The sequence below is a fragment of the Ranitomeya variabilis genome, chromosome 2 (assembly GCF_051348905.1).
Source record: "Ranitomeya variabilis isolate aRanVar5 chromosome 2, aRanVar5.hap1, whole genome shotgun sequence".
Taxonomy (NCBI): Eukaryota; Metazoa; Chordata; class Amphibia; order Anura; family Dendrobatidae; genus Ranitomeya; species Ranitomeya variabilis.
Window position 1 is genome coordinate 997,510,436 of NC_135233.1, and position 26,238 is coordinate 997,536,673.

Genomic DNA, 26,238 nt, shown 5'->3' on the forward strand with positions numbered 1-26,238 from the left:
TGTAGATTATAATATGAATAGAAATGTTACATGTTCTGTAATAAATAGGGAAAAAGAAGCCTTCTACAATGCAGGCTACAAACGTAGGGCTCCAGCAAGAAGAGCCTGGTTTTTAGTACACCTACTGGGGTATGCACCCCAACGTGTTAAAGCATATCTATAAGATACATATATTTATATTGTATGGAAGACAATCTACAGCCAACAACAGGTTCACTCTCTGCTCCTATATCCAATGTAACTGCCGGGTACAAGTGAAATACACCGTAAGGGTGGATAAACACGCTAAGGAGAGAGGGTTACAGTGAGTCTGCCTATGGCGTCACCCAGTCTGCACTATATGGCCCCTTTAACTAAGGTGGCACGACAAGGTTACCAGGGTCTCCACATCTGCAGTGAGCCCATGAGAGGGCAATGTTTCTGCGGTCCATTAACTTGCAATTTTGTGCCAGCTTCAGGTTTCAGGATGGGTGAGGGAGACCTCCCGGCACCTTCCTCATTTATAAGGGGCAGCTCGGACTTTGCATCCATGGCTTCGGGAAGAGATTTTAACAGGTGATTGAGAAGCCGTGCACCGAGGGCTGGATCCATCCAGTCGCAGTTTAGAAGCAGATTGTGGAGCTCATGCATACACTGAATGTATCCCGTGCTGAATCTCTGATGGCTGTCTACAGTCTGAGAGGCCTCACCTGACAGAAAAGATAGAAAAAAGGATGTCACACAGGTAAATACAACCATTTATTACCTGGAGGTTGGCACAGAACTGACTACCTAAGAAACATGTCATAAGTGGGCGATTCAGTGTCATTTAGGAGCTAGAACATCCACTGAACTCACCATGGATGGCCACCATAGGGGAAATGGATTTCCATCCTTGGTCTCCACACAATGAGGTGCAAGGTGAGTATACAAAAGATCATCCAAATGTTGGAGATTTGAATAACTCCTATTCAGTCCAACAAATGCTTGTAGGACTACTACATGATTGGTCTGTAATAACCTATACTATTCAATTGTGTTAAAGGATCTGTTTTTATTTCTGAATACAATTTAAAGTTGTTCCACTAACAAAGTACTGTATTTTTCGGATTATAAGACGCACCCCAAATATTGAGGAGAAAAACAGTAAAAAAAAAATTTTTTTAATAAAATGGTGGTGTGTAGAAAGGAAGTGCCCCAAAATATATATCTTCATATTGAAATGTGTTTAATGCATATTTTGTGTATATACACCCCCACATGGAGGAGCGAAGCCCCTCCTCCAGCCTGCTGTATTGCAAAGTAGGTCTGCCATGAGTTGGTAAGACAGGTTATTGAGGGGATGTACCTTTGCCAGTGGACAATAGACTTGTGACCTTGGAGCATGCAATCTTGGAGCATGCTCAGTTTAAAAAAACGGAATCTGGCGTCGGAATCCGTCTTTTTCGGCTCCCATAGGCTTCCATTCTAACTTTTTCGCCGTTGCTATGGCCTTTTTGTCCGGAAACGGCAGATTTGCAGGATCCGGCGAAAACCGGACGAAACGCAAGGTCATCCGGCACAATCCGGCACTAATACAAGTCTATGGACAAAAAAACGATCCGACGGCAACATTCGCCGGATCCGTTTTTTTTTAATTTAGCCGGATTGAGCCTGACGGTGAAAACCTGATGTGTGAAAGTAGCCTAAAAGGGACAAGAGCATGTGGCTCTGGTTTCTTTTGCTTTGTCTGCTTCCTGGAATGATGATGGACCCGCATGACTGAGTATAATCTGTAACCTCTTAGGCCTTAGGGATAGTAAACTATAGATTGGGAGGGCTGATATGGCATGTGTGATTTGGGTAATCCGGGCAGTTAATTGTGGGTTTTTATTGTGTGATACTGAAAATAAAAAAGCGGAGGGCACCATCTACTATAATGGTCTATTGGGATCTACCTGGAACATGTCACAAACAGTAATAGAAGACCAAGAGAAAAAGAAGACATGCTATAAAGCCGGGACCACCAAAATATACACAAAAATAAAGTTTATTGGAAACCACAAGCACCCAAAATTTAACAACAGCAGTAATATACATCCCCACAATAGAGACTAGCCGCCGGACAAGAACCCAGATGAACACCAATATATTATACAAAGCATGACATCAAAATACTGACAATAGTCTAATATCAAAACTGACCCATGCATAAAAAACGCAAAGTGGGTACTAAATTTTCCAACCCCCTAAGGGAAATACAAAGTCCTATGCCAAATCTCACAATAAGAATGGATGCCCAATTTGAATAATCAGCTGCAAAGGAAATAAAGTGCTTAGTGCAATAGATGAAACGAAAGCAGGAATGTCCAAGGCCCGCTCACATATCTACATGTGCCAATAAGGAACAAGTTATTACAACTTCACAGCATTGTAGAGATTAGTTGAAGCCTTAAGCCAGGCTACAGAATAGGCTTACCCCAAGAAAATGAATGCCTAAAGAGCATGACCAGTAAGGGTGAGGGGCCAAAGTCCGGGGGCACTAAAGCCAACGCGTATCACCACCTGTAGTGGCTTCGTCAGGAGGGGATGTAATGTGATGAACAAAAAAACACATATATAGCATACCTAGGTAGCCTGAATCGCAAGCAGCTGTGCGGGCCGGCGTCACCGGACCCGGAAGTCACCTGATGCCGAGGTGCAGTACGGCAAAAGCCGAAGGAGACTTCACAGAGCTGCTGGGTGAAGCAAGATGGCTGAACGGCAATGTACGTACAAAGAAGAGATGTTATGAGCGCAAGTATAAGCGCTAATTACATGACGCCTTGGGGATTTAGTGATTACCCCAAAATGTAAAGGGTGAAATTGAAGAGGGATAGCCAGACGGCAATAAATAGTGTTTGCACAAATCAGCACGCCGGACCCAGAGGGTAGACATCACACAGTGATCACAGATGGTGTGCAGGGCATACAAAATAAAGCGCTGAATGAAAAGGCATTTTTATTGTGGTGATATTGTTGTGATATTACTGGATATTGTGGGTTATTACTGTGTGATATTGCTGGGATATCACTGTATACTGTAGTGATATTACTGTATTAGAGTTGCAGTATCTGTATATTGTATATATATATATATATATATATATATATATATATATATATTTATATTTATAGTCGCCAGCTTGGGTATAAATATGTATGTAACAGACTGCAGACTTGTTTGTGTAATAAATACCCTTTAATGTTACACTGTTTTGTCTCTGTTAATATATAGTATAAGGAAAAGATAACGTTGAGGTATATTAAGTGGATATTAATTATTAATAGTCAAGTTCGGCGTTATTAGTTAATATCGGACCTCAATAGAGGTGTAGGGAGAGTTCCTCCTTTAATAACTATAAGGTTATTATTTCTAGGGGGAAACTCGTCCTTTCACATGGTGCTTCTCAGGGGCGTACCTACCGCGGTCGCAGAGGTCGCCATTGCGACCGGGCCCGGCAGGTCAGGGGCCCAGGCAGTGGCGTATCCAGGGGGGGCAGCCGGCAGGGGGGCGCAGTCGGGCCGCCTAATTCGGCGGTCCGCAGTGTCTCCCCCGGCGGCTGCATTCTGCCGCCCCCGGTCTAGGAGTCGGCTGTTCTCTGTGCCGACTGTCAAGCTGACAGCCGGCACAGAGAAGCTGCAGAGCGCCGGCTCCCAAAATGTGTGGACGTACCGCATATGGGCCCGGAGGTGGAGGGGGGCCCCTGCATGTTGGCTGCGGCTGGCAGGAAGAAATCCCTGCAGATCCGCTGCCTACAAGAGAAAATAGCTGCGGAGCTGCAGCGATCTGTATTCCTGCTTCCTGCCCGCGCTTCCTCTCACACAGACAGCGCCGCTGGATGACGTCATCATTCAGCGTCTGGCTGTGTCAGAGGAAGATGCTGCAGCAGAGCGCGGGGAGAGGTTAGAGGGCTGGTGTGTGTGTGTGTGTGTGTGTGTGTGTGTGTGTGTGTGATATCTGCAGTATGTGTGTGTGATATCTTTAATATGTGTGTGTGTGTGATATCTGTAGTGTGTGTGTGTGTGTGTGATATCTGTAGTGTGTGTGTGTGTGTGATATCTGTAGTATGTGTGTGTGTGTGTGTGTGTGATATCTGTAGTATGTGTGTGATATCTGTAGTGTGTGTGTGTGTGCGTGTGCGTGTGCGTGTGTGAGGCAGGGGCGTAATTACCACAGTCGTATGTAGCCAAGATATGCAATTCTGTTCATGCTGATCTTAATGAACATGAAAAAATACTAGTTATAATCATTTACTTGGACAGGAGAGATTTTGGTAGGGGGTAAATAAAATAAATGTACACATTTCGTGGCGATCCCAAAAACTAAAAGACAGATAATTAGTGTTGAGCATTCCGATGCTGCAAGTATCGGGTATCGGCCGATACTTGCTGTATCGGAATTTCCGATACCGAGATCCGATATTTTTGTAATATCGGATATCGGTATCGAAACAACATTAATGTAAAAAGGTGTAAAAGAAAGAATTAAAATAAAAAAAATCGCTATACTCACCTGTCCGACGCAGCCGGGACCTCGGCGATTGTAAGCGGCAGCGTTGTTTCTTTAAAATTCGCGCTTTTACTTGCTTACGTGAATTCCCGGCTTCTGATTGGTCAGGGCGGCCATGTTGCCGGGACTCGGACCAATCACAGCAAGCCGTGACGAAATTACGTCACGGCTTGCTGTGATTGGTCCGCGTCCCGGCAACATGGCCGCCATTAACCAATCACAAGCCGTGACGTCACGGGAGGCTGGACACGCGCTTATTTTGAAAAGCGCGCGTGTCCAGCCTCCCGTGACGTCACGGCTTGTGATTGGTCACGGCGCCATATTGCCGGGATGCGGACCAATCACAGCAAGCCGTGACGAAATTACGTCACGGCTTGCTGTGATTGGTCCGCGTCCCAGGAACATGGCCGCCATTAACCAATCACAAGCCGTGACGTCACGGGAGGCTGGACACGCGCTTATTTTGAAAAGCGCGCGTGTCCAGCCTCCCGTGACGTCACGGCTTGTGATTGGTCACGGCGCCATATTGCCGGGACGCGGACCAATCACAGCAAGCCGTGACGTAATTTCGTCACGGCTTGCTGTGATTGGTCCGAGTCCCGGCAACATGGCCGCCCTGACCAATCAGAAGCCGGGAATTCACGTAAGCAAGTAAAAGCGCGAATTTTAAAGAAACAACGCTGCCGCTTACAATCGCCGAGGTCCCGGCTGCGTCGGACAGGTGAGTATAGCGATATTTTTTATTTTAATTCTTTATTTTACACATTTATATGGTTCCCAGGGCCTGAAGGAGAGTTTCCTCTCCTTCAGACCCTGGGAACCATCAGGAATACCGTCCGATACCTGAGTCCCATTGACTTGTATTGGTATCGGGTATCGGTATCGGATTGGATCCGATATTTTGCCGGTATCGGCCGATACTTTCCGATACCGATACTTTCAAGTATCGGACGGTATCGCTCAACACTACAGATAATGCTACAGCAGTTCTCCTGCACAGTGGCGCTCCTAACCATCCTGTGTGTGTGTGTGCCCTGCACATCAGGTGGCCGAAACATTGATGCGTACAATAAATTTATAAAGTGGCCGGAATGTTAAAGGGGAGGTTAATGTCTGGTGACTAGGGGCACCACTACTGGCTCCGACCGATCACTAGAATGGGGATCATGAGCTCCTTATTCCTCATCACTGCACAATTGCAGTGCTCTTCCCTCTCAGGGGACGCTTAATTTCTTGACTGTCTCTGAGGCCGCTTCAGTCCTCATCCGTCTCTGTGGATGCTTCCTTCCTTGTCCCTGTCTGGGGATGCTTCCTTCCTTGTCCCTCTCTGGAGGCTCTTCCTTTCTTGTCCCTCTCTGGGGGTGCTTCCATCATTGTCCCTCTCTGGGGGTGCTTCCTTCCTTGTCCCTCTCTGGGGGTGCTTCCTTCCTTGTCCCTCTCTGGGGGTGCTTCCATCCTTGTCCCTCTCTGGGGGCCCTTCCTTCCTTGTCCCTCTCTGGGGGCCCTTCCTTCTTTGTCCCTCTCTGGGGGCCCTTCCTTCCTTGTCCCTCTCTATATGTGTGTGTGTGATATCGTAGTGTGTGTGAGGCAGGGGCGTAATTACCACAGTCGCAGCAGTCGCCGCTGCGAGCGGCTCTGGCAGGTCAGGGGCCCGTGTGTCCCCTTGAGCCTGTCTCCCTTGTCCCCTTATGCTTGTGTCCCTTGTCCCCATGTGCCAGTCTCCCTTGCCCATTAGTCCCTGTGTGTCCCCATGTGCCTGTCTCCTTTGTCCCCTTGTACCAGTCTCTCTTGCCCACTAGTCCCTGTGTGTCAGTCTCACTTTCCCACTTGTCCCTGTGTCCCCTTGTGCTTGTATCCCTTGTCCACTAGTCCCCGTGTGCCCCTTGTGTCAGTCGCCTTTGCCCACTTGTCCCTGTGTGCCCCTTGTGTCAGGCTCCCTTGCCCACTAGTCCCCTTGTGTCAGTCTCTCTTGTTCCCTTGTGTCAGTCTCCCTTGCCCACTAGTCCCCTTGTAACCTTCTCCCCTGCCTCCTAGCCCCCATGTGTCCCCTTGTGCCTGTCTTCATTGCTCCCTAGCCCCCCTATGTTACCCTTGTGCCTGTCTCCCCTAGCCCCCTTGTGCCCTCTCCCCTGCCCCCTCGTCACCATTTGCTCGTGTCTTTCTCACTGCCCCTGTATGGAGGGGCTGCATTATACTATGAGGGGGGCTGCGTTGTATTCTATGGGGGTTGCATTGAGTTGTATGGCAGGGCTGCAGGGGGGGGCCCCATTTGGAAGTTCGCACCGGGGCCCATAACTTTGTAGTTACGCCACTGGTGCTTCTTATAATCCATGCGTCTTATTGCTTACCGGGGGTGGTGGCTGTGGTGAAGCAAGGGACCAGGGTCGCTGCTGGAGGAGGCAGGAGTGGGATGATGCTGTAGGCTGCGATGAGGGGGCGTTCCGATGTGCGGCGCACCGCTGTGGGTGTCCGATGCTGCTGCTGGGGTGTCTGGTGCTGCTGAGGAGGTGTCTGGCGTCGCTGTGGGGGTGTCTGGCGCTGCTGCTGGGGTGTCCAGAGCTGCTGCGGGGGTGTCTCCGGTGCTGTGGGGGCTCTGCCGACATATTGTGAAAGGCCAGAGCCCCTGCAGTTTCATGATTTCCTGTGCAGTGTACTCCATGAAAATGACTGCCGGGGGGCGGCGCATGCGCAGATGGAGATCTCGGCACCAAGATCTCTGCCATTTTCCTGGAGTCCACCACACAGGAAACCATGGAACTGTGGGGGCTCTGGCCTTTCACAAAATGTCGGGAGAGCCCCCGCAGCAATGCTGGACACACCCGCAGCAGAGCCAGACACACCCCAGCAGAGCCGGACACCCCCGCAGCACCGCAGGACACCCCCTTATCCCAGCCTGCGGCCTGCAGCAACGGTATCGGTAAGGAATATCCGCATTATAAGATGCACCCCCATTCCCCCCCCCAAATTTGGGGGGAAAAAATGCATCTTATAATCCGAAAAATACGGTACACTTAAATCAATAGATCTTGGAATAATAAGTTCCACAATTGCATGTTTTAAAAATATATTCCTGTGCTGAGATAAATGTGCCCCTTGTATATAATGTTATTTGCTGTGTCTGACCATACAGAGTTACTCCAGTTCATGGTCTACACATACCACAGCTCAATTGCCAGGAGAGGAAGCATAAGTCACTTATGATAAGTCAATATACAGATGTAACAGCAGGGGCTTGCAACTGCTGGTTTCTGATGTAACATATTTCCCTGCCTGCTTTATCACAGGAGTCAGTGATTCTGTCTCATCTCCAGCCCTCTGAGCTCATCACAAAGTCTAGTCAGTGACGTAGGTGCTCCAGTGGCAGCTGAGCATATAGGTCACTAACTTGATTTACGATGAGCTCACAGGACTGATGACTTGCCAGAAACACTCCTGTGATAAAACAAGCAGGCAAATGTGTTACCTCAAAAAGCAGATGCTGTGAATGATTTATATTATCTCCTTGGCCAGGAAAATGTATAACATTATCTCAGCACGGGAACATTTTTTTAACACATCCAATTGTGGAACTTATTATTTTTCCAAGATCTTTTAATTGAAATGTACTTTATGGAAAAAAAAACCTGTAAATGCAAAACAGACAAAAAAGGTGAAAACATTAGTCTGTGTGACTTCTCACCTGTGGTTCTGGTTTTCTGAATATTTTCCAGATGTCTCACTGTCATTTCCAGGATATCTGCCTTCTCCAGCTTGGACTGCTGAAAGTATAAAAAGATAGTGTACGTAGCTATTTGTCTTGAATTCATACATCATTTCTGACACAACACTAATAGCAAAGTGAACATAACATGCCTTCAAAATGAAAACCCAGGATGAAAATAAAAAGTTGCATGGTGCATGGAGGGGCAACACAATCTATTTATTTGTGTTTTCAGAAGGTTTCTCCTTTCTATCTATGAGATGGATTATAGGAAGTAGTGGCTGCTCTATGTCTCTCTGCTCTTCCTCCCCTGTCTGAAAAACTGCATACAGGCATAACTGAGAAGTGGTCAAGGCAGGCAAGTCATTAGACAATGAATATTACATGACTTGTTGGTGAGTGAAATGGAGTTCCAGCACATATAGTCCTGGAAGAATACTAATGAGGAATTACACAATAAAATAGAGTGGATGACAAGTTATAGAACATTAAAATTGTGACAGTTCCTGCACATATTAGCCTAGTAAGGAAATGTTAACTTGTAGGGCATAAAAACTACACCATATATCTTTCCTCTGGGTGAAAATACAGATATATTTTTTTAAGTTTAAGGATTTCCTCAACCTGAGGTTACAAGTGAAAAGGTTTTTTTCCACTTCAGAGCAAAATTAGACTTTTAAAGGTGACTTATGGTTATGAGAAAAACATAAAAAGGGACAGTAGATGAAACTATATGGCTATGTGCACACGTTCAGGATTTTTTCGCGCTTTTTTCGCTATAAAAACGCGAAAAAAATGCATACATTAAGCATCCTATTATTAGAATGCAATCCGCAATTTTTGTGCACATGTTGCATTTTTTTCAGCGGCGGAATCGCATTCCGGAAAAAAACACAGCATGTTCATTCCTTGTGCGGAATCGCGGGGAGTCCGCACACATAAGAATGCATTGATCCGCTTACTTTCCCCATGTGGCTATGCCCTCCATGTGGGAAGTAAGCGGATCATGTGCGGTTGGTACCCAGGGTGGAGGAGAATAGACTCTCTTCCAGGCCCTGGGAACCATATAAATGTTAAAAAAAGAATTAAAATTATAAATCGTGATATTCTCACCTTCCGGCGTCCCCAGCAATCTTCCGGCTCCTCGCAATGCTTCCGTTCCCAGTGATGCTTTGCGGCAATGACCTGTGATGACGTGGGTCTCGTGAGACCGCTATGTCATCTGAAGCCATTGCCGCTAGGCATTATTGGGAACGGAAGCATCGCGAGGAGCGGAAAGACTGCCGGGGACGCCGGAAGGTGAGAATATCATGACTTATTATTTTTTTTATTATTTTTAACATTAGATCTTTTTACTATTGATTCTGCATAGGCAGCATCAATAGTAAAAAGTTGGTCACACTTGTCAAACACTATGTTTGGCAAGTGTGACCAACCTTTCAATCAGTTTTCATCGCTTGGAAAATGCTAGCATTCTGCAAGCTAATTACGCTTGCAAAACGCTAGTGTTTAGCGGGAATACGCATGCCAATTCTGCATGCATTTTACCCGTGGCAAAATTGCGGAATTGCTGCTGAAATTTCCGCGGCAATTCCGGACGTGTGCATATAGCCTGAGACTTTTTTTTAGTACTCTATACAGTACTAGCCAAAAGTTTTCAGCAGATGTGTAAAAAGTGCTGCAAAGTAAGAATGCTTTCAAAATTTAGCGTTAAGTTTACTTTTAGAAGTTAACAAAATGCAAACTTAATGGAAAAAAAATCTAAATCAAGTCAATATTTTTCCAAAAAGCATTAAATTACAAACTCTTTCAGTAACGCATGCCTACAGTTCTTGAAGGAACTTGGCAAGGACATTGTTCCACACAACTTGGAGCAATAACCAGAGATCTTTTGTGGATATAGGCTTCACGCAAATCCTTCTGTATCTTCATGTATTCCCACATAGACTCGATGATGTTAAGTAGAAATGAGGGGATTCATCCATGGAAGATTATATTAGAAAGTATTTCCTGAAATTCGCGGTTCCACGCAAATTCAAACACTCTGTGAATTGATTTGCGAGGATCGAACAGAAGTATTATGTGTCTTTCATCTGCTGCACTAAGTTACCTTGGCCAACCATTGCATCTATGGTTTTCATTATTAGTTATTTCTTGGTTCTTCATCACAAGAACTTGAACAACACTTGAAACCTCAATCTGCTTTAAATCTTTGCCTGGGGGAGACCTTACTGGTCCAGTATAACTACCTGGCGTCTTCTTGTTGTAATGTACCGCAGGGAATTATATCCGACTCATCAAATAAATAACTGGTATAGCAAAATGGGGATATTACAACTTATCCTTTAATTAAGTATATAAAACCACCAAAAAATAGAAATATCAATATCACAAAAAGAACGTTTCCACACAAGTGACCTCGACTGGTTAACAGTGGAGTGTATAGTACCTATAAATGTCTTAGCTGCTGTATTCAGCACACAAAATATTAATAAGACATAGTCCAAATTACCCGAGGACTTAAACTTGAATACCTTGTTCTTCTCCTTTCAATGAGTGGATGCTAACTCATGCCTTTTTGTTTAGAGCCATATATTCACCATATACTTTTTGCAGATCCTAATGATTATTCAACCCTCTCATTCTTCAGAGCTTATGGCATAAAGTGCTCTTAGTGCTTTGCCATCGGTATATCAAGTGAATACAGTGGATAGGGGGATAGGTGAGTCATGTGTGTGATCCCCTGTCCATTCTATAGCCCCAGATCCACTGTAAGGTATATCAGAAAAACATATATACTGGTAGTTTTGTCACATATTTTTCTCATAAATTCACCAAGGAGAATTCCAAACATGGTAAATCAATTCACCAACGTATCCCAATGGGCAGTGAATCAGAAAAACGATAATAAGAAATCAGGTACAAAGTTTCCTCACCTCCTGCCAGGAACATAACTGAATATTGTTTTTTTTATAAGCTATGTTCCCATGGATTATGAGTTCAGCTAAATGAGGTGGATACATCTGCATGTAAACAGTTAGTCTGCATGTGGGCGACATAACTGTTTATAAAGGGTCAATTTGCAAATGAAGGAATCATTTTCCTGCAACGGTTTAATCTGAATTTCTCGCAAAGAGTATACAGAGACAAGCACAACACAATGAGGAGAAGCTGTGACAGTATTTACCTCAGTTACTGTTTGTAGGCTCCTCCTGCTGCTTCATTATTCACAGTAATCCATCTTACAGCTCTTCATACAGAACAACATCCTGCATAAAGTATGTTAACAGCACGGACATCCCTGTGTTTCCATGTTGCACACTCCCAGTCTTCCCTCACACATCTCTCAGCTCAGAATCAGAGTCTCACACAGCTGTCTAACAGTGAGACAGCAGGGAGCCCCCTTCTTCAGCCACTTTCAGTCTCGCTTTTATAAAGGACCAGACTTTTATCTCTAAATTAAAGGGAACCTGTCACCCCCAAAATCGACGATGGTAAGCCCACCAACATCAGGGGCTTATCTACAGCATTCTGTAATGCTGTAGATAAGCCCCCGATGTATCCTGAAAGATGAGAAAAAGAGGTTAGATTATACTCACCCAGGGGCGGTCCCGGTATGATGGGTGTCGCGGTCTGGTCCGGGGCCTCCCATCTTCTTACGATGAAGTCCTCTTCTTGTATTCACGCTGGGGCTGGGCCTCTCTGACCTTTCCCGGCGCCTGCGCACTGCAGTACTTTGCTCTGCCCTCAACAGGGCAGACAAAGTACGCCTGCGCCGGAGCCTCAGCGTGAAGACAAGAAGAGGACGTCATCGTAAGAAGATGGGAGGCCCCGGACCGGGACACCTATCGGACCGGACTGCCCCAGGGTGAGTATAATCTATCCTCTTTTTCTCATGTTTCAGGATACATCAGGGGCTTATCTACAGCATTACAGAATGCTGTGGATAAGCCCCTGATACCGGTGGGCTTAGCTCATCTTCAATTTTGGGGGTGACAGGTTCCCTTTGATCAATTTTTGTTAGCTTTCCTAATTACATTACATTTGATAGAGGTTGTTTTTGTGGTCTATTTTAATTCATGATGCTTTCCTGGAGGTGATAGATTAACTTTTGCAAAGAACAAAACTTTAAAAATCATCCCCTTGAAAATATAGATCCCTGAGCAGTCAATGAATTCATACATAATATATCTAAAAAGAATTGTCTCACTAGGAAGGTGACAAAAGTTTCCTCATGATGTTAGGGGGAAATGTTCTGTAAGCATGTTACTTACATCAAGATGAAATGCTCTGATCACAGTTTCTTTCAGCTGCTCCAGACAGGAGTTAATTCGTTCTCTTCTCTTTCGTTCAATGAGCGGCTTTCTGAGCTAAATTGATGGATACAAAATGTATGTTGATTTAGAGTAGGATATCATAAGCTTCATCTAATATATATATATAGTAGTTTTAGAAATGACTGGACACAAAATTCAGGGTGTTGCTGGGAGTTGTAGCTATACAGTAGCTGTAGAGCAACACATTAGAGGCCAAGGGTATAATGAATAATTTATGCTAGCACGTTTGCTGGCTAGGCAGCTCCAAAAAGTATGATGGACTAAGTATGCTGAAGTGATTTTACAATGGACCTGCATAAACAGCTAGTTATCATATTGATAGTGTAAGGAAATGGACAAGAGAAGTATAAGGTTGAAGATGATGACTAGCTGAGTAAATGCTAGCGAACACCGCCATCTTCCTGGTCAAAGGCAAAAGTGAAAGTAAAGAAAGAATTACAGTTGTAGGAACCTAATAGTGGGAACCTATTTTCTGACAGGAAGAGTTTAAAGATGACACCAGGTCAGGTGACACATGGGTCATTATCTGCATTGACTGCAGCAGTTATCTGATTCCTGATAACAAAAGAACTGTACCTGTGTGGAAGATATGTATGGAGCTCCTTATGCTGTACCCTGGGGATATTAATAATGGATTGCCCAGTTTTTCTAAAATCCAATCAAAAGTATTCATGACATTGACAGTGTGATTTATTATTCTAACAGATGCCTCAATTACTTAAAAGATTTTGGGAATCTGTTAGCCCAATAAAAGGCAAATTTACTACTGATATTTACACCATGAGTGAAGACATGTTCTACTAAATTAAGGCATGTCCACACAAATTGGATATGCTGTGGATTTTCTTACCAGACTTTTGCACTGTTGCATTAAAATCCACAACATGCCTGACTAGTGTGAACGTACCCTCGTGCTCAGTGAACACAAAACTGAGCTGGCTGTTCACCAAGTGTGACGCTTTTCCAGCAACCTTGACAGCGGCTCCAGCATTACTGCCCTTTGGAGACCCATAGCTCTACAAGTGCTTCATACTCTTCTATTTCAGCATCTTGTGACAGTGCAGCCAAAGCTTAGAAAGATTTGAAACGTCACATTTTTTCACAGATCGTTGAATTATTACAAGCTGTTTACCACTGTATCTTTGGATAATTTTTTGGGACTTATATAGATTCTGTAAATAAATATTTCCTGTATTGCAACAATAGAAGACTGGAGTGTGCTATGTTATTATATGGACTATTTCTGGGGTTAATCTATTCACTAGCCACTCTTGGCATATGTTAAATAGAGTGTGGTGTCTTTTCCTTCCTCCACATGTTGCTAATGCAAGAAATATTAAATATCTGGCATTGGTCTCTAACATACGCCCTTGAACCAAGCTTGGCTGTGAAAATAATTTAGATGCCGCTGTCAGTCTCTGACAGTTGCATTTCAATGGCGTCACATCAGGTGCGAGCGTGTTACGGCTATCATCAGCCCACAACCGCGTGATCTTGTGGAACCAGTGGGTTAGTATGGCAGTCAGGGTCCTACTGAAGGCTCCCGTCACTATCATCTTGGTACTCCTCTGATGCCTTAGAGCACATATGTCAAACCCCGGGCCCCAAGGTGATTACATTTGATCTTCGAGGAAGTACCCGATGACTGTTTACACTTGGCCCGCAACAATGCCTCGGTCATGTGATCTGACTGGTGGCTCGCTATATGTGGGCGGGGAGTTAGGATTCAAGGTCGCATCGTCAGTCGTGACACAGGCGGTGATGTGCCCGTCCTTATCCTGTTATCGTCGCTGTGCACCAATGAATGGGGCTGTAACATATCTGCAACGTTATCCACGTTGGCGTTTGAAATCTGAGGAAGAGAAGAGTAATCTCCACATGGTTTAGCTAGGGCTCAGACACCGAGTTCCTTCAGAAACGGTCAGAAAAAATAGGAGTGATGCATTTTGTTATCTGGCAGTCTCATTGCATTGAGACCAGTCCACTAGTTTCCCCTATCCGTTGGATATCTTTTGACAACTTTCAATGATGGTACTTCCTCCCTAGGGGGTTGTACTGTGCCTCTTTCTATCTGACATTGGTCGTACTGGGGTACTGCTGTGCCACATTTGGACATTTCTCCAGGTTTTGTGAATATATATTTTTTTTAATCAGAATAGGACATGTTCACAATACATGCCAGCTTTGGACAGTTGCCTTCACAGCCGTCTTACCCAACATGCAGAAGATGTCAGATCAGGACTGAAGAAAGAAGATCAATAATCCTTTTATCCTTATAATAAAACTAATTACTGGCTAAGAGGTGACTTGGATTACATTGCTAAGGAGAAAATAAGAGAATGTGAAATATTGTGCATCAGATCTCACAAAAATACAGTGTACTAATAAACACATTTACCAGCTATTCTCAGGATAGGTGATAAATGTCTGATCGTTGGGGCCGTCACAATCTCTTGCCTGCAGTGAGGAGTATGAATGAAGTAGTGGTGCAGCATGCAGCTCCATTAAAACCTATTGGGATGTACAGAACAACCAGACATTTTGCAGCGACAAAGAGCTGTTGCTTTCTTTTTAGTCAACTAGCAACCAAGATGAGATGCCTGGAATCTGGCTTGGACCAGAGTGCATCAGAGCAGATCAGCAGGTTCAATGTTAAAGCAAAACTTAAAGGAGTTGTCCCACAAACAAAGTACACTTTAATCAATAGGTCTTGGAATAATAATACATTCCACAATTGGAAATGTTACAAAGAAATGTTCCTGTGCTGAGATAATCTTATAAATGTGTCCCTGCTGTGTACTGTGTAAGTGCTGTGTCTGATCCTGAAGGGACAATGCAAAAGACAGTATACAGACATAACAGCACAGGATCCCTGCTGCTTGTTTCTGTAAGGGTACCGTCACACAGTGAAATTTCCATCGCTGCGACGGCACGATTCGTGACGTCGCAGCGTCGTATGAATATCGCTCCAGCGTCGTAGACTGCGGTCACACTTTGCAATCACGGCGCTGGAGCGATGCCGAAGTCCCCGAGTAACCAGGGTAAACATCGGGTTACTAAGCGCAGGGCCGCGCTTAGTAACCCGATGTTTACCCTGGTTACCAGCGTTAACGTAAAAAAAACAAACAGTACATACTTACATTCCGGTGTCTGTCCCCGGCGTCTCAGCTTCTCTGCACTGTGTAAGCACCATAGCCGGAAAGCAGAGCGGTGACATCACCGCGTCACCGCTGTGCTCGCTTTCCGGCTGGCAGGCGCTCACACAGTGCAGAGAAGCTGAGACGCCGGAGACAGACACCGGAATGTAAGTATGTACTGTTTGTTTTTTTTACGTTTACGCTTGTAACCAGGGTAAACATCGGGTTACTAAGCGCGGCCCGGCGCTTAGTTACCCGATGTTTACCCTGGTTACAAGCGAACACATCGCTGGATCGCTGTCACACACAACGATCCAGCGATGTCAGCGGGTGATCAAGCGACGAAAGAAAGTTCCAAACGATCTGCTACGACGTACGATTCTCAGCGTGATGTCTGATCGCAGTAGCGTGTCAGACACAGCGATATCGTAACGATATCGCTAGAACGTCACGAATCGTGCCGTCGTAGCGATGGAAATTTCACTGTGTGACGGTACCCTAAGGAAAAACATTTCCCTGCCTGGTTAAAAACTTGTTTTATATCACAGAAAGAATCAGCTGTGATCCCCTGCTGTCCTGTCCGTATACTTTCTTTTGCGTCCTCCCCTGCCCAGGAGCTGTGGTATGATCACACCATGTTCCTGCACAGTCAGACACAGCCATTGCACAGTACTCAGCAGGGGCACATTTTATCTCTGGAAAATATCTTTTTTTTTTTTTTAGCACATCCAATTGTGGAACTTACTTTATTCTAAGATCTAGCCATTAAAATGTACTTTGTTTGTGGGACTAGCCCTTTAAGTTTGTTTCCATATGAAAAGGTTTGTGATATTTGATAAGGGAAAATGTCCTCAATTGTAGACATTGTTTTAATGTTTTTGTTGGCTGTCGACGTTATCCAAGTTTTTAATTTTGACCCTCTGTGTATTTGAGTTTGACATCCCTGCTTTAGAGTATACCGGTAATTACACTATATACTGCAATACTAAAAACTAAATAACTAAAAAAAAAATGAAAAAGAGTTTTTAAAAATTTAAATAGAAAAATGTATACAAATTTGATTCAATTACCTTTTACTGCATGTCAAAGAATGAAAATAATCATATCTTATATCGCAACATACATAAAAGTCAGATCTATCAAATTATAAAATTAATTACCCGGATTGGTAAACATTACAAGGAGAAAAAAAAATCAAACACCAGGATTGTGACTTTTCAGTCATCCACCTCTTTAAAACATTCAATAAAAAGTGATTAAGACATCATATGTTCCCCAAAATGGTATCATTGAAATTGTCAGCTCGCCACACAAAAAAACAAGCCTTCACACAGTTCCATTAACGCAAAAGTAGAAATGTTACGGGTGTCAGAAAATAGTGACACAAGCCAAGTTCTATTTTACAAACTTGTGAATTTTTTTTCACAACTCGAGGTGCAAAATGAGAAATAGGCCCGGTCATGAAGCAGTTTAAAGGAAACCTGTCACCTGATTCACGCTGTCCAAACCATGGGCAGCCGCATACTTACATATGAAACGCTCCGGCAGGTGATTGACAGGTCTCTCCCTTGTATGTACATATGGAATGACCTGTCAAGTCAATCACCTCTAGCAGTGCTTGTAAGAGCCGGGCGATGGTTGTGCCGTACTCGTCACATCGCAGGCTATGGTCCCCAACCGCATCTTCAAAGTATATTCTCTCTTAAACACCAGTATTTGTTTCATGCTGCTTGTGGTTTGAGCAGCATGGATCAGATGATGTGTTCTCTTTATGGTGCCCATTCACCTGAGATAGCGCTCTGCTAAATTTAACTCCTTTTGTCATCTAGGAGATAACTCACTGCTTATTCCCATCTTCCTATTAAGAAAATGTGTCTGGCTGAACATGCATACAGTCATGGATGAAAGTGTTGACACCCTTGAAATTGGTCCAGAAAATGATTGGAATTACACGTTTTGTAATACACATGTTTATTTCCTTTGTATGTATTGGAACAACACAAAAAATGGGAGAAAAAAGGCAAATTGGACATAATTTCACATAAAACCGCAAAATGGTCCGGACAAAACCGTTGGCACTCTAAACTTAATATTTGGTTGCACAAACTTTGGAATACATAACTGCAACTAATTACCTCCTGTAACCATCAACAACCTTCTTACACCTGTCATCTGGAATTTTGGACCACTCTTCTTTTGAAGGGCGCCTTCTTCCAACAGCAATTTTAAGATTTCTCCACAGGTATTCAATGGGATTTAGATCTGGACTTATTGCTGCCACTTCAAAACTCTCCTGTGTTTTGTTCCATCCATTTCTGGGTGCTTCTTGAACTTTATTTGGGGTCATTGTCCTGCTGGAAGACCCACGACCTAGGACACAAAGCCAGATTTATGACACTGGGCACTACATTTTGACCCAAAATCCTTTGGTAATCTTCAGATTTCATGATGCGTTGCACACAGTCAAGGCGCCCAGTGCCAAAGGAAGCAAAACAAACCCAAAACATCTTTGATCCTCCACCATATTTGATTGTAGGTACTGTGTTTCTTTTCTTGTGCCTCATTTCGTATATGGTTTATAGCAGAATTATGTAATTTACCATAAAGCTTTCTCTTGGTCTCATCTGTTCACAAGATGCTTTCCCAGAAGGATTTTGGCTTACTCACATACATTTTGGCAAACTGCAGTCTAGCTTTTTTATGTCTGTGTCAGCAGAGGGGTCCTTCTGGGTCTCCTGCCATAGCATTTAATTTTATTCAAATGTAGACAGATAATTCACACTGACATTGATACACCCTGAGCCTGCAGGACAGCTTGAATTTCTTTGAAACTTGATTGGGGCTGCTTATCCCCCATCTGACTATCCTGTGTTGCAACCTTTTATCAATTTTTCTCCGCTGTCCACGTCCAGGAGGATTAGCTACAGTGCCATGGGTTGTAAACTTCTTGATTATGTTGCGCACAGTGGACAAAGGAACATCAAGATCTCTGGAGATGAACTTGTAACCTTGAGATTGTTGATATTGTTCAACAATTTTCTCAAGTCCTCAGACAGTTTTCTTCTCTTTCTGTTCTCCATGCTTAGTGTGGCACACACAATGCAAAGACTGATTAAACTTCTTACCTTTTTATCTTGTTTCAGGTGTGATTTTCACATGCTACTTGTCATTGGTGCTACTTATCACATGCTTGAAACAAAGTTGTTCACAAACAATTTTGGAAAAGTGACAACAATTTTGCTCCGCCCATTTGTGGGGTTTTGTGTGAAATTATGTCCAATTTTGCTTTTTTCCCCCTCTGATTTTTGTGTTGTTCCAATAGACACAAAGGAAATAAACATGTGTATAACAAAACAAGTGCAATTGCAAACATTTTCTAGGACAAATAATTCATTTTCTGGAACAATTTCAAGGGTGCCAGCACTTTTGTCCATGACTCTATATATGGAGGAGTTGAAGGAGATGAACTTATCTAATGTGCATCGCGCTAGCCTTAGCTTGCCCATATAATAAATCCAGCCACAGAAGTACACATATAAAGTATATAGGGCCTAATTCATTAAGGCATTTTGCCAGTTTTCTGGTGTAAAACACCTTGAAATTTTTGCCCAACTTGAAGTTCCACAAAACTTTTTGTATTTTTACGTCAGTCCTGGTCAGCTTTACCAAAATGAGATGAATTAGGGTGAGATGATGTGTGACAAAGATCAATTGGAATATTCTTTAAAATTTAGGCTACTTTTTCTCCAGAAATGTTATCAAGTCTCTGACTGAAGTAACATTTCTGGCGGAGACACATGACAGCTGTAAAATAAACCTAATCCAATAACATCTTAATGAATTAGGCGCATCTCACTCCAGTGGTGCCGTCATTAAGGCTGGCATGCACAACACCAGTGCCTTTATAATGTATAGTCCAAGACACAACGGTACCTACAAAATTAAAGGGAACCTGTCATGTCCAATTACACTATAAACCTGCAGATAAAGGGATAATCTGCAGGTTATTAGCATTATGAAGGAGCCCGGCCTCCATAATTAAACTTTATTTCCCCTGAGAGCCTCCGTCTTTCAGTCATACAGGTGTGCCAACACAACTTCAGTCATAAATCACTAACTACACTGTGAGCTGCAGGTGTAAACACGCCCCGGCACTTTGACTGGCAGCTCGCTTTCCACTGATGCACGGTAAAGCTGACTATTAGTTAACCCCTTTCCGACATCGGGCATAAATGTATGCCGATGTCGGACTCCCTCCCTTTGATGTGGGCAACGGCAGTAAGCCCACATCTTTCCTGGCACATGTCGGCTGTTTTGAACAGCTGACATGTGCCTCTAACAGCCACGGGTGGAATCGCGAACCAACCGCTGCTGTTAACCCATTAAATGCCACTGTCAAACTCTGACAGCGGCATTTAACTCACGCTTCTGGCAAATGCTCCGGAAATCCGCCCATCGGTGACCCCCATCATGTTATCGCAGGTCACGGATGACATGACAACCAGAGTTCTCCAGCAGACCTCTATGGTTGTCAGTGCCAGATTGCTCGGTGGTCGGAGTTCATAGCAGTGAGTAATTCCGCTACATACAGGCGATCTGATCAATGCCTGTATGTAGCAGAGCCGATTGGACAAGTGCAGCTTCTAGTCTCCCATGGAGACTATTGAAGTATGCCAAAAGTAAAAACAAACTGTTTTAAAAAATATTAAAAAAATAAAAAATATATAAAAGTTAAAATCACCCCCCTTTCGCCCCATTCGAAATAAAACAAACAAAAAATAAACACACACATATTTGGTATTGCCACATTCAGAATCTCCCGATCTATCAATATAAAAAAAGAATTAACCCAATTGCTAAACAGCGTAACGAGAAAAAATTCAAAATGCCAGAATTACGTTTTTTTCGGTCACCACAACATTGCATTTAAATGCAATAATGGGCGATATAAATATCACAGCTGCACCAAAATGGTATCATTAAAAACATTAGCTTGGCACGCAAAAAATAAGCCCTCACCCAACCCGAGATCACAAAAAATGGAAACGCTACGGTATCGTAAAATGGCGCGTTTTTTTTTCTTTTAACAAACTTTGGAATTTTTTTTTCACCCCTTAAATAAAAAAGCACCTACACATCTTTGGTGTCTATGAACTCGTAATGACCTGGAGAATCATATTGGCAGGTCAGTTTTAGCACTTAGTGAACATGGTGAAAAAAAAACCAAATAAACAACCGTGGGATTGCACTTTTTTGCAATTTCACTGCACTTGGAATTTTTTTCCATTTTTGAGTGCATGACATGGTAAAACCAATGGTGTCGTTCAAAAGTACAACTCGTCCCACAAAAAACAAGCCCTCACATGGCCATTTTGACTAAAAAATAAAAAAGTTATGGCACTGGGAAGAAGGTGAGCAAAAAATGAAAATGCAAAACCAAAAATACCTCTGGTCATTAAAGGGAACCTGTCACCACGTTTTTGGAAGATGGGATAAAAATAGCGTTAAATAGGGGCAGAGGTGGGCGTTACATTAGTGTGTGTGTTATGCGTTTATTACCCACCTAAGTTGCCGAAATAACTTTGCAAAGTCTCCGTTTTCGCCTGTCAATCAGGCTGGTCAGGTCACATGGGCGTGGTGTCTTCACCCAGATTTGGCGTAGTTTTCCGTTGGTGGCGTAGTGGTGTGCGCATGCCCAAAGTCCGGAATCCTCTTCCAGGGGATTTAAAATAGCGCGGTGTTCGTTATTGCATTGGTGATCGGTGGGCGCGGCCATCTTCCTTTGGCCGCGCGTGCGCAGAAGCGGCGCTCTGCTGGCCGCGGCTTCAGGAAAATGGCCGCGGGATGCCGCGCGTGCGCAGATGGATATCGCGGCGGCCATTTTCCTGAAGCCGCGGCCAGCAGAGCGCCGCTTCTGCGCACGCGCGGCCAAAGGAAGATGGCCGCGCCCACCGATCACCAATGCAATAACGAACACCGCGCTATTTTAAATCCCCTGGAAGAGGATTCCGGACTTTGGGCATGCGCACACCACTACGCCACCAACGGAAAACTACGCCAAATCTGGGGGAAGACAACGCCCATGCGACCTGACCAGCCTGATTGACAGGCGAAAACGGAGACTTTGCAAAGTTATTTCGGCAACTTAGGTGGGTAATAAACGCATAACACACACACTAATGTAACGCCCACCTCTGCCCCTATTTAACGCTATTTTTATCCCATCTTCCAAAAACGTGGTGACAGGTTCCCTTTAAGGGGTTAAACTATCAGGGCGTATTTTATTGTGAGTGATGATTGAAGCTACGTTGGCAGACCTTTATGAATGAAAGCCAGCAACTCCAAGGGGAAATAAAGTTTATTTTCTCCTGGGTGCTGCGCTTTTAATATAGCGGCCGAACACCTATAGATTAATCCTTCATCTGCAGGTTAATAGCATTATCGGACATGATAGGTTCCCTTTAAATGGGTTGCTCACTACTCAGACATTCCCTTCAGAGATGGGCGGACACCTGAATGTTCAGGTTCAGTGAGTTCGACTACAAGTTACAAAAAGTTCGGGTTTGGGTACCAGAACAGTACCTGAACCCGAACTCCATTCTCTTGAATGGGAGGCCCGAACATCCAGTATTTGCCACAATGTCATGTGCATGACAGTGCAGCAAACACCGCTTCTGATCAACAGTGAAATCATCCCCGCCGGTCAGAGAGCCGTGGTTCCCACGCTGTCAAAAGACAGCATGAGTGCCCAGCTGTGATCGGAGGTATAAAGTTTACCTCCGGTCACTGGTGTCAGCTGATGGGAATACAGCTCCCATTATCTGACACCTGCTGCCACTATTAACAGCGAGAGCAGGAGCAGCTGATGGGTGTGTTCATTAGCCACTCCTGCGTTGTAAATAAATAATAAAAAAAAAAAACGGCGTGGGTTCCCCTGTATTTTTGATAACCAGCCAGGCAAAACTCACAGCTGGGGGCTGTAACCCTCTGCTGTCAGCTTCAACAAGGCCGGTTATCAAGAATAGAGCGGTCCCCACACTGTAGTTTTTAATTATTTAAATACATAATTTTAAAAAACGGCATGATGACCCCCCATTTTTGCAACCAGCTACGCTAAAGCAGACCGCTGGAGGCTCGTATTCTCAGGCTCGTAATTGGCCATGGATATTGACCCCACCACCCTAAAAATAGCAGCCTACATCTATTAGATGCGCTAATTCTGGTGCTTTGCCTGGCTCTTCCCACTTGCCCTGTAGTGGTGGCAAGTGGATTCATATTTGTGGGGTTGATGTCACCTTTGTATTGTCAGATGACATCAAGCCCATGGCTTAGTAATGGAGAAGCATCTATAAGACACCTATCCATTACTAATCCTATAGTTATAAGGTTAATTATGACACAGCCAGAATAAAGTCCTTTATTAGAAATAAGACTATACACAGTTTTCCATTTTTATTTAAAAATAACAAACACAGTTATACTCACCTAACGCCTAATTCCACTGAAGCCCTCGTTCTCCTGTAATAAAACTAAAATAAAAAAACCAACAATATCCCTCACCTCTCCGTCGCTCTATCCCACGCCATAATCCATGTCTGGGGAATAAATAGTTTTCAACCTGGATGGTGCCAAGATGTTACCGTCCAGGCTGAGAACCACTGGGGAGTGAACTACTGCGAGCGCAGCCTCAGTGACTAGTGATGACATCATAGAGGTTACCTCCGGTCACCGAGGCTCCGTTCCCAGCCGGGCTGAACTGCGGTGACCTCGGTGAGATCCCTGTGAGAGTTTTCACTGATGTCACGGCAGTTCAGCCCGACTGGGAACACAGCCTCTGTGACCAGACATAACCTCGACGATGTCACCACTAGTCACTGAGGCTACGCTCGCAGCAGTTCATTCCCCAGTGGTTCTCAGCCTGGTCAGTTGCATCTTGGCACCGTCCAGGTTGAAAACTATTTCTTCCCCAGGCATGGATTATGGCATGGGACAGAATGACAGAGAGGTGAGGGATATTGTTGCTTTTTTAGTTTAGTTTTATTACAGGAAAACGAGGGCTTTCAGTGGAATTAGGCGTTAGGTGAGTATAACTGTGTTTGTTATTTTTAAATAAAAATGGAAAAGTGTGGTTAGTCTTATTTCTAATAAAGGACTTTATTCTGGCCATGCATTTACTTACCAGGATTAGTAATGGATAGGTGCCTTATAGATGCCTCTCCATTAGCAATCCATGGGCTTGTTGTCACCTGACAATACAAAGGTGACATCAACCCCACAAATATGAACCCCACTTGCCACCGCTACAGGGCAAATGGGAATAGCTGGGCAAAGCCTTGCTGAAGCTAACAGCTGAGGGTTGCAGCCCCCAGCTGTGAGTTTTGCCTGGCTGGTTATCGAAAATACAGGGGAACCCACGCCGTTTTTTTTTTAATTATTTATTTACAGTGCAGGAGCAGCTAATGAATACACCCATCAACCCTCTCGCTGTTATTAGCGTCAGCAAGCAGAAGATGATGGGAGCTGTAGTCCCATCAGCTGACACCAGTGACCGGAGGTAAACTTTATACCTCTGATCACAGCTGAGCACTCATGCTGTCTTTTGACAGCGTGGGAACCGAGGCTCTCTGATCGGCAGGGATGATTTCATCGCCGATCAGAAGCGATGTTTGCTGTGCTTTCATGCACATCTTGACAGCTTGACAAACACCCGGTGTTTGGGCAGCCGAACCCGAACAGTAACACGGACTTCCTGGTGAAGTCCATGTTTGGTGTCCATGCTCGAAAGTAGGTGTTCGGCACGGACATCGAACTTTACTGTTCGGGTTCACCCATCTTTAATTCCCTTCTGAATCCCTAGGTTTCCGCCTAGTAAAATAATAACATTTATACTTACCTCCGGTGCCGGAGAGGGCAGTGAAGCCAGCGTTGAATGGCAGCAGACATTGCAATGTCACGAGAGCCCCGGATCAGCTAGTGCTGACACTGCTAGAACATCGACACCAGAGGTGAGAAGAGATGTTATTCGTTGGGTGGAAACATAGAGATTCAAAAGGGTTTGTCCAAGTAGTGGGCAACCTCTTTAAGATCCCCCCCCGCAACAGTGTCATACTTACCTTGGCCACACTGATATGTCACTCCTTTCATTTACAGCCAGCAAATAACGTGGGCAGCCTTTCATTGACTCCTGAGTGACTTCCTTTTTCTGAAAAGAGAACTACAACAGTATAGTGGAACTATAGGCACCTTTGGGCAATGAATGGGACTTAATGTGTCCATATTTATACAACTATTTTGTATCACTGTATAATTAGTCTAATCTGTCCCAGAAATAGTGCGCCAACCTTTCTGAGAGCTGAAATGTCTGCCATATTGGTGGTTGCCAGCTGTTCTTGCTGTCATTTGCCTTTCTTTCAGTATTTTTGTCAGGACAAATAATATAGTGAAGTGTTATACGCCCAATTAAAAGTCAGTGGTGTCCATTTGGAAACAGATATGCTGTAGGTGTCATAACTTCACTATGATCGGAAGGAATGGACACAATGTAAGAAATTAGAACTGAAGTTTTAAAAACTTACCGTATAAGTTTTCTTATTACATATTACTTTAGGTCCACCGGCCAATGTAGCTGTGATTTCCCTACCATGAACGTGTGAATTTACACTTGCCAGCTGCACATTCACAATTGTAGCAAGTGGAAATCCACACAATCAACACACGCCATAATAAGGCAGTATGAAGTATTGTTCCTGTAGTTAATAGATATACATATTAATGGTCCATACATTATAGGATAGCCAGTCTTCACACCACTGACTGCTACAGCTGATTTCTGCAGTCTTCCTTTATTATGCCCTACGTGAATACAACACAAAGCCGTGCAGCAGACACATGGAAGGCTTTTCTACCCCGCATGCTGTGATTCTGAAATACACAGACTTGACAAGATGCTTCTCGCTGTGTGTGAACCTTCCCAATGGACAATTAGGCAGAGCCCGGCTGCAAAATTTAAATGGGTCCAGCTGCAAATCTGCCCCCCAATTGTGTATGTGAACTGTGCCGTACTGCGGATCTCCAATGTATAACAAGAGCATCTGGTGGTGCATATTCCCATGCCAATAAGTTCTGCACTGATACCGTTAGCTCATCACAGAGCGAGGTCTTACCTTTCTTTCTTGTTTAGAATTGGATAGTTTCAGGGGATCCTTAGCCGCTGCAGACATTGCCACCAGCCTGTGCTGTCCAGCTTCCCAGTGTGATCCCTGGATTGGCTCTACACTGGTCCTGAATCTCAGTGTTGTGCCTCTCTAACCTCCCACTGCCTTTTTCTGTCTCTACTACAGTTTCCCGCTCTAACATTATATACAGGCCTCCATTAGCATGTGAATAGATCACTCTTTCCCTTTCTATTCAAGAATCCTAAGACCAGATGTCCAGATCAGGGTCTATTGTGAAGATAAAACCAACCCCCTGACGCCCTCATGTCACAATGTAACCTCATCAAAAGAATGCAACTTGTAGATAAACAGCATGAAGAAGCCGAGACATGGAGGGTTT

General features: G+C 44.2%; 1 protein-coding gene across 1 annotated transcript; it reads right to left on the reverse strand.

Annotated features, from left to right (window-relative positions):
- LOC143810105 (transcription cofactor HES-6-like) lies at window positions 1-25,985 on the reverse strand. The gene is made up of 4 exons (XM_077293004.1): window positions 25,848-25,985; window positions 12,485-12,580; window positions 8,190-8,268; window positions 1-689 (listed from the first exon to the last, which is right to left on the reverse strand). The coding sequence occupies exons 1-4, from the start codon at window positions 25,902-25,904 to the stop codon at window positions 373-375; spliced, it is 549 nt and encodes a 182-aa protein (XP_077149119.1). The 5' UTR covers window positions 25,905-25,985; the 3' UTR covers window positions 1-372.
- Between the last annotated feature and the right edge of the window lie 253 nt (window positions 25,986-26,238).

Excerpts from the sequence above, each read along its gene's own strand:
- LOC143810105 (XM_077293004.1), bottom strand. The coding sequence starts at position 25,904 with ATGTCTGCAGCGGCTAAGGATCCCCTGAAACTATCCAATTCTAAACAA. Across the intron at positions 12,581-25,847 it reads ATTCTAAACAAGAAAGAAAG|CTCAGAAAGCCGCTCATTGA; the intron begins GTAAGACCTCGC and ends CCATCAATTTAG. Across the intron at positions 690-8,189 it reads TCAGAAAACCAGAACCACAG|GTGAGGCCTCTCAGACTGTA; the intron begins GTGAGAAGTCAC and ends CTTTTCTGTCAG.